The sequence below is a fragment of the Alligator mississippiensis genome, chromosome 2 (genome assembly GCF_030867095.1).
Source record: "Alligator mississippiensis isolate rAllMis1 chromosome 2, rAllMis1, whole genome shotgun sequence".
NCBI lineage: Eukaryota > Metazoa > Chordata > Crocodylia > Alligatoridae > Alligator > Alligator mississippiensis.
The window spans coordinates 180,603,415-180,612,583 of NC_081825.1; the positions used below are offsets into that span (position 1 = coordinate 180,603,415).

General features: G+C 48.3%; 1 protein-coding gene across 1 annotated transcript in view; it reads left to right on the forward strand.

Annotated features, from left to right (window-relative positions):
* The window catches only part of LOC102569500 (ras-related and estrogen-regulated growth inhibitor), a 32,163-nt gene extending 25,758 nt beyond the window's left edge, over window positions 1–6,405 (forward strand). Inside the window, exon 4 of the mRNA XM_019485213.2 lies at window positions 545–6,405. Coding sequence (XP_019340758.1) covers window positions 545–1,030 — 486 coding nt within the window. The 3' untranslated portion in view covers window positions 1,031–6,405. The remainder of the gene's footprint in view (window positions 1–544) is intronic.
* The last annotated feature ends 2,764 nt before the right edge of the window (window positions 6,406–9,169 follow it).

The window sequence follows — 9,169 nt, forward strand, 5'->3', positions numbered from 1 at the left end:
TAAGTTCATCACGGGGGCACAGAAGGGAATTGGTGAGGATTTATTCACCAAGGCGCCCCCGGGGGTTACAAGAAACAATGGCCACAAGCTAGCAGAGAGCAGATTCAGACTGGACATTAGGAAGAACTTCTTCACAGTTCGAGTGGCCAAGGTCTGGAACGGGCTCCCAAGGGAGGTGGTGCTCTCCCCTACCCTGGGGGTCTTCAAGAGGAGGTTAGACGAGTATCTAGCTGGGGTCATTTAGACCCAGCACTCTTTCCTGCTTATGCAGGGGGTCGGACTTGATGATCTATTGAGGTCCCTTCCGACCCTAACATCTATGAATCTATAGGTCCTCAGTGGGTGCCAGTAGATGTAATCCAAAGCCAACAGCCTGCGCTGCTCCAGAGGCCTGATCCTATGCTGTTGGGAGTTTTACTGGTGACCCAAATAGGAACAGGAGCAAGCTGTAGCCAAGTATCTGAACTAATGCTTTGAGCTCCTTGCACGTAGAGGTGCCAGGCAGGGATGGTGATGCTGTGCTTTCTACTTTTCCCTGCCCCAGGAAGAAGACTCCTTGCAGATTGAGGAGAAGATAAAGTGGGGTGACGGTTTTGCTGTGGTGTACTCAGTGACTGACAGGTGCAGCTTTGATGAGGTTATGAGGCTCTGCTTCCTCATCAACCACATCCATGCAAGCCCTAAGCGGAGCAGTGGGAGTGACCAGCCGCCTGTGGTAATTGTTGGCAACAAAAAGGACTTGCAGTTTGACAGGATGGTATCCTCTGAGGATGGCGAGAACCTCTCCAAAGCCCTGAAGTATCCATTCTATGAGATCTCCACCAGAGACAGCTACGAAGAGACTGTGATGGTGTTCAACACATTGTACCATGAGCTGATGAGACAGGGGCACTTCTCCCCCGGCTCCTTCAAGAGGAGGACAGTGTCCAAGCTGATGGAGAAGATTCCCAGGATGCATGCTAACTCCACCCTCAACTCAGGTGGCAGAAGCCTGAGCTTCAACTCCTTCAGGGACTACATACCAGAGTGAGCTGCCTTTGTGCAGGCAGGGGGGTGGAAGCGAATGATGAACAGGAGCAGCCTGAACGAGCAATGGACAGGCTACAGTGCTGCTGGCCTTGCCAGCCTTGAGAGCCCATGTGTAGTAGCTAGGGTGGGTCACTATAGCTGCCTGTATTCCAGGAAGTTCACGGTGCTAGTCTAAGCTGGCTTCATAGAGGGGAGTGGGCAAGAAGGTAGGTGGCTTGATAAGGTTGGTGCATTAGCTTTGTACATTTAAAGCCTTAGAGGGGAGGCTTATGTCCTGGGTTAGAGGGAGCAGTGAAAATGTGTTTGAGAGGGCGTGCTCTTCCTCCTCATTATCCACGTTTTGCTTATGTCACAGACTGTCACCATACATTATGCTGTTGGCAGGCTCTGTTCCAGGTGGGACTGGGATTGGGACTAAAGGTTAAGATTGTGTGTTAGAGCCATGTGGGAGCCCAGGCCTTGGTTACCAGGCGGTATTGCAGAGCAGGATGGAGGGGCCCTAGTAAGAAGCTTTCCCTACACGCCTCATTCTGCTTGGCCACTGATCCCTATGAGCATTTATAGACGTGCTCTGGGAGGGGTGCGGGGGTGCTTTAATTAGTGCAGCTCCAAGAGGTGCACTGTTTAAACGTGCCCAGAACGTCACATGTATCAGCATCCCTACACTGAAAAATGGTAGCAGGGCACTTTGAACTAAAGCTTGACGAACAAGCTTTAGTGCAAAGCAACTGGCCACCATTTTTCGGTGCAGAGATGATGATACACATGACGCTCGAGTCTGCTGAAGTGCAGTAATTACCATGCTCCTGCACACTCTGTTAATTCTACTCTAACGTGCTGGAATTACAGCATGTTGGAGGAGCCTTCCTGCACATGTACAGGAACCCCATGTCCCATGAGCAAAACCATTCACAACCTACCTGTTGTGCCCATAGGGTGTCTTTTATCAGGGCAGACCCATAGGCTGGCAGACTGCATCTGCTGTCTTCAGTAACAGTCAACACTAGGTGGCTTCTCTAGAAAGAGTTGAGTGCCCTTGGCAAGGGGCAAACTCCTTTAAATGTCACTCCTTTGACCCACCCCCCGACCACGTCCCTGTTCACTTACCCCCACCCCCAGCCATCAGATTCAAGGGCAAAGTTCTCATTGACTTCAGCAGGGCAAAATCAAGCCCTTGATGCTAAAGAGATTTCAAGCGCTTACCCTTCATGGTGGTCCAGCTGCCATTACCCTCTCTACTCAGTGTGACTCTTGGAGGTGTGCACACAGGCACTCAGCCCTGCAAATTTCATGCCACCCAGAGCTTACACCATCTGTAGAGTGCCACACAGTTTCTATGGGACTACAGTAGTGTGCATGGAGAGCATCACATTGTGCCCACAGCTGCTGAGATCGTGTGACTGCTGTGAGGACAGACCCTTAGTTGTGACAATCAAAAATGTTCTCAATTGCGTTTCTCCAGCACAGTCATCAAAGTTGCTATCAAAGAGCCATGTTTATTGCTCTGGGCAGTAGCATAGGGATGGGTGATTAGGGCAGATCTGGGGGTGGGAGTTAAAATGGTTGCCTCAAATGAGTCTGCACACAAAATACACCCTCCCCCTTTGCTGTTCTCAAGGCACCAGAATAGTTAGTTAGACCACTGGCTCTGGGCTTTATTATTTCCCTCCTCCTAAGGAGAAAATGAATCCAGCTGAGGAGTAAAGCAAGGGAAAGAGTGCCAAATGCCAGTTCCATCAAGCACTGGCCAGAGTTGCGCACAGCTTGAAATCTAGTCCATTTCAAGTTAGGAGTTAAAAGGCAGCATCAGGGAGGACCCTGCCACCAAGTTCCTCTTGCCATATGTGTTTCTGAAGTCACATTCTTCTGTTTTAAATTATTTTCTCTCCCATATCCCAGTGTGAACGATCCACAGGAACCAGGAGGAGCCACCTACCCATGCAGGGAACCAATGAGACTGACAGTACACCCAATCCCAGTGCAAAAGAAACCAAAACCTCCAGTTCCCTCAAATCTTGTTGACTGAGAGTGATCTTGGGGGTTAGTTGAAACACTTGTGACAAATGGGATTTTTGGAGTTGGCCAGGTCCATCCAGAGAGCTGCAGGATGGGGATCCAGTGACCACTTGTGATAGGGCCTGGCACCACACACTGCATGTGCTACAGATGCACAGAAGAAAAGGGACTGGATGGCTCATGAGATTGGAGCCCTTTGCTTACATGTGGAAGGGTTGACACTACTGCTAGCCTAGTTTAGTACTAGTCCAGCATCTCTAGTTGATGGAGAAAGAAGTCGGTCCAGTGGTGAGGAGGCAAACATAAGAGACATAGGTTCACTTCCTGTGTGGTTAGACACTCCCTGCATGACCTTGGGCAAGTCACTTAACCTCTTTCTTTGGCCTGTGAAAATCAGGATAAGAACCCAGGGTGCAACAATGACAATTAAGGATTGTGAAGTGCCCAGGTTCCCCAGTAATAGGGTCAATATCATCCCATCCCTGGAACGTTAGCCACTAATTCCTAATTATTTAATCTCTGTGCCTGCTTTCCCTGTGTTTCTGCTGGTTAAAGTTATATGCTCCGCAAGAAAACATTTAAATATTTAAATTAAGAAAGAAAACTTGTTTACAGCAACTTTACTGTTTTTTTTAAATGCCTGTTATTCCCAGGCCCTGTAAAATCATTTTCGGGGGCTGAAATCACTTGACAAAATCTCCTCTAAATAGCACAGTAAATAACGATTTAGGCAAGGCACAAATGTCAACTGTTGCTGTCCCAGCTCAGCTGGAATGCACCAACTACATTTTAATGGTGTGTGTGGGTGATGGGGTTTGGGGTTTTTTTTAGCTGTTACACTCGTGGCTGAAGCTGTGCATTTTGTGTTATTTGCTGCTGTCTGTCTCCCATTGGGTCCCCCCCTCTCCCAGGTAAGGGCCATCCAGGCTTCCTCCATGTTCCGCCCAAATCTAGAACTGATCTTCAGTTTACACATTATTCCAGCCTGAACAACATAGTTTTAGAAGTGCTGTATGCTTATCTATCCAAACGGAGGGTCTGTCAATTCAACTGGCTTTTTACTGATAGCATGGTCATTCCCTGCTGAAATTTCCTGGTAGCCAGGATGTGTATATTGCCTCCCAGGTTACCAGGTATGTAAATCAAGGGGCATCTATAGACTTGCTCTGGGAGGTGGGAAGGCGGGTGCTTTAATTAGCGAGCCGTGCTAATTTAAAGCGCCCAATCCTCATGTGTAGCAGCATCCTTGCACTGAATAAATGGCGGTGGGGCACTTTGAACTAAAGCTCATCAAACAAGCTTTTATTCACCTGCCACCATTTTTCAGTGTGGAGATTCTGATACATGTGACACTGGAGGCTGCTACAGCACATTAATTTCTGCACTCCGGCAGACTCGATTAATCAAGTCTGCTCTGACGTGCTAGATTTACAGTGCATTGCAGCAGCCTTCTCGCACGTGTGTAAGTGCCCAAGGGGACTGTTTCTTGTGACACACCCTGATACCTCTGGTAACAAGTACCTGTTAATCGCACTTGTCTGTCCTAAAGGGCCAATGAGTTGTTATATTCTCTGTGGGATTTCTTCCACCTTAAAGGCCTGGTTTTATGAGGTGACTGAATAATGGCCAGAACAGTAGGGCTACAAACAAACATCATATTTGTCCCAGGATAATCAGTTTTCTCCCTGGATAAGTTGCAGTCGTTCAGACATCCATTTCTTTTGTCACAGGACAGACCCTGAAAAGGTTCATGGGGTAAGATCCACTAACAGTTTGTCCCAGGACATCACAAAGTATGTCCTGGGATTGCATTTTTAGATCAATAGCAGAAAAGTGGCAGTGCATTCAGCTGCTTACTAAACCCTGATTGGAAGGGCAATGTGTATACATGCCAATCCTGTGACTTTTCCATTACAGGACAAACACAGGCACGACTGGTCCCAGGTTAAATGCAACATCGGTTCATAGATTTCATAAAGATTAGGGGTGGAAGGGACCTCGGAAGATAATTGGGTCCAGCCCCCTGCATCAGGGGCAGGAAGTTAGCTAGGGTCAAAGGATCCCAGCAAGATAAGTGTCCAAACATTTCTTGAAAGAGTCCAGAGTAGGTGCTTGCACCACCTCTGGAGGGAGTCTATTCCAGGTCTTGGGGGTTCAGACCGTAAAGAAGTCTTTCCTTACGTCCAGCCTAAAACAGTCTTGGAGGAGTTTGTGACCATTGGACCTTGTCATCCCATGGAGCACTCTGATGAACAGATGTGCCCCCAAATCCTGATGCACACCCCTAATATACTAATAGGCTGCCACCAGGTCCCCCCTGAGCCTGCACTTTTCCAGGCTGAAGAGTCCCATGGCTCTCAGTCTCTCTTCATAAGGGTCTTGCCCTCTGATCATGCACGTGGTTCTCCTCTGGACTCTCTCAAGCTTCTCCATGTCCTTCCTAAATTATGGAGCCCAGAATTGGAAGCACTACTCCAGCTGCGACCTCACCAAGGCTGAGCACAGTGAGAGGATGACATCCTGGGTCTTGCTAAAGATGCATTGGTAGATGCAAGCCAGAGTTTTGTTCACTTTGCCAGCTGCAGTATCGCATTGGTGGCTCATGTTCATCTCATGTTCAAGCATGACCCCCAAGTCCCTTTCGGCCATGGTGCTAGTGAGCATAGCACAAATAGCGCATAGGCTAGTATGACCTATTGGAGAGGAAGGGGTACCACCTATGAGCACCATGTGTAAAAGGAAATGAAACAGCTGGGCTTGAAATTCTCAATGTGGATCTGGAAGATTGCTCAAGGTAGAATCTGAAGATGATATCCATAAGTGCTAATTCTTATTAGTGATTAATTCTCTTCCCCTCCCTACCCTCCTTTCAATGTGGTGAATAAAAGTAAGTTATCACCAGAACAGAATCTGCTTTTGCAAACTGGGTTGTGTTCTCCAGGGTCACTGACTCGATGCATAGAATTTATTATCCTGAAAAACACTTGTCCTTCAATCAGAACAACCTCATTAGAAAGCAGAATGCCATCAAATTGTACCCAACTTGCAACAGTCTCTCCTCCACTGTTCACACCTGGGAGCTTTCGTAACCTACCCATGGCTCTTTTAAAGCATAGCAGTCAGAGCTAGAAAAGTTCCTACTGAGTGGGTTCTTCTTTCCCATCTCCTCCTCCCATTACTCTCCTCCCATTACTGCTGAATTGTTCTTTACAGCAAATAACTTTGCCGCTTTGGATGAATTTGTTCAAGATTTGTGGTGTAAATAACATGACTTGTATTACATTCAATGACTTAACATAGGAGCCTGTTGAACTGTACAGTAGCTGCATTCCATTACAATAAAAGTCAGCGTGGGCAATATTGTGTGCTTTGCTAGAACTTCATTGTTCACCCATATTTTATCCTCTCTAAGGGAAAAGGCTTATTTTGTCTCAGCAGTAAGTATTCAGTATTCTTTGCTGTCCCTATCCAGTACTGCTCTGATATGGTTGCTTTCTGAATGCATATAATAGAATGCAGGAGACCTGCTGCAGAATTATGATAGAGCCCAAGCAGATATCTCTCTTTGCCTTCGCTCCCTGCATCTGGCATCTAATGCAAAAGATGGGAAGGTGTGAAATTTCTGTCCCACTTTCCCACGCACAGGAAATCGATTTGTTTGGGATATTCCTACCTACTCTTAATGTAAGACTGTTCGAATATTTCAGAGATTTAAATCCACCCTCAGTCCCTGGAGTGGAGCATTTGGCAAGGTAACCAGAGGAATTCTTCAATGCTATGTGCGACAAAACAGATGACCCAGTCTGGGGAGGCTCCTGTTCTTTTCTCTTTGGGTGCTGGTGAAACAGGCTGGCTTCTGTAGGTATTCTTTTTTGGGGGGGAAGGGGGAAAGAGACCTTTTGAACTCTGGCTTTCTAAGACTGCCAAGAAAGGGGGTCACAGTTGCAAGCACAGCATCACATACAATTAGACAAATCTGTCCTAGATCTGACCACTAGTGTGTCTAGTTCAGGAGGATACCAGATTACCCTAGGAATCTGATCTAGTACAGCAGATTTGTGCCCTACTGGATAGGTAAGCTGTTACTACTCTCCAGTGTCTTTAACCCTGTACTTAGTGCAGAGGGAACAGGTTTACAGACAGATTTGAGGCAGCTTTCAGTGCACATGAATGGGTTTCAGATTGTGAAAGGATCCACGAAGTCGTGCTCAGCGTGTATACCTGTCAAGGGAGCCTCTCATTGAAGTAAGCCTCTCCTGTGGTGTCTCCAGTGCTCTAGATAAAAAGGACCTCTGTAAAAATTGAAAGGATGTTCTGCAGAGGACAGTGTGACACCTGAGCCATGAGGAAGTCAGTCCTGGCTGCACCTCAGCAAAGTCAGAACTTGCATTAAATACCTACAGTGAAGACACCGCTTTATGTCCATCAGCAAATCATGCTGATAAATCAACACAAAGTAGCACACGCAAAGGAAGGTCTCATCTGCCATGAAGTAGCACCTTCTACTCCTCCAAGCTGTCTGCATGGCTGAGCCTAACTTGGCAACTGAAAAGCAGTTGTCTGTCTCTTCCCAGCTCTGAAAAACTCTTTCTCCCAACACAGCCACCTCTTTCCATGCCTGATGCCCCATAAGATGTACCCAGTAGTTTTGTCCAAACCTCAAGCTGGCTGCTTCCTTAGCATAGCAGCCCTATCTCCAAGAGGTGGCTATATTAGTGCCTAAGGACAACCTCTCTGCTTCCTTGGAAAGGAAAAGTCAACCTGAGCCTATGGGCCCACGGGCTAGCATGATTAAAACACACACCATTTCTATAGTGAATGCCACACAGGGAGTACTGTGGCCGGCTGCACCTCCATCTGCTTTTGACTGCCCAGTCTACATGTGCTGGTGCCCATTTAAAGCTGGGTGGACTGTGGGCAGCCTTCGACATAAGCCAAGAGCGAAGTTCAAGCTGAAACTCAGCCTTCTAGAGCTGTAGCAAGATGCCTTACTGCAGGAGTAGCTAGCCCATGGCACACATGCCACACGTGACATGGGCAGCTGCTGTGTGTGACATGCAAGCTCCAGGCACTCAGCAAAGGGAGGTGCTGGAATGGAGGCAGCAGGGTTCGAGCCTGTAGCAGGGAAAGAAGCTGCTGCCACAGGACATGTCCAGTGTCACCACCAAGAGCCAGGTTAACTCTTCTCTGGTCCTGCAGCCGCTTTGGATCCTTTCTTGGGCTATAAAACTGGCAGTTGTGGAGCCAGGGAAGGGCTCTTGGCAGTGATGCTTTACACCTCCTTGCAGCAGCATCCTTCCCCTTCTCTGACCTACAAACTCAAACCCTCTTTCCCCCCACCCCTCCCTTCCTGGGCCCTAGGGTGTAAACTCTTATTTGGTATGTATCTGGTGGACAGGGATCAAGGTGGCACTCAAAAAGGCAGGGCTTAACTTGTGGCACACCTGCCAAACAGGTTATCCACCACTGTCTTTCTTGCTCTGCCTCCATGCCTCACCTCCTTCCTCACAGCCCCTCTGTGTGCTGTCTACCCCCAGATTGGAGTTGGCATCAAGTGCAGATGAAACCCAAGGTGGGTTCAGGCTAAAGAAGATGTTGCCGGGAAGGGAAATCTGGAATTGTTCTCAAGGTTTCTCAACCTCTCAGCAACTAAAAATCCCTCTGGTCAGCCCTAGCCTCTGGAAAACGACTCCATTCCCAGCTGGCATCTGGAAAGCTGTTCAGTGCTTTAAACTTTATCAGTAGGGAGGGAGAGGAGAACCCAGGCTCAGGAGCTGAGCAAAAGTCCACCTTGTCTAGTGTTGTGCCAGGAGGCTGTCAGCAAGGTGCCATGAGCAGAGACGGAGCCTGCTTCTGACCCCAAGCCTGATTGTCTCCCCTGACTGCCGCCTGGGAACCACTGCTTTGTTCCACCTCAGTAGTTGTCATGCGTAGCAGCGTCACGCACCTCCATGCTCCTGCTGATGGGAAAGGGCAACTTAAACTGTGTGCGCTAGTCAGAAAAGCCCCAGTGTAAGGTGCCGGTGGTGGCTGACTGCTCTCCCCATCCCCAGCACCCTCTTTTGCAGGCTCTGGGGGCAGGGCGCAGACAGGCCTCCTGGCAGCTTGTTTTAGTCTTTCCTCC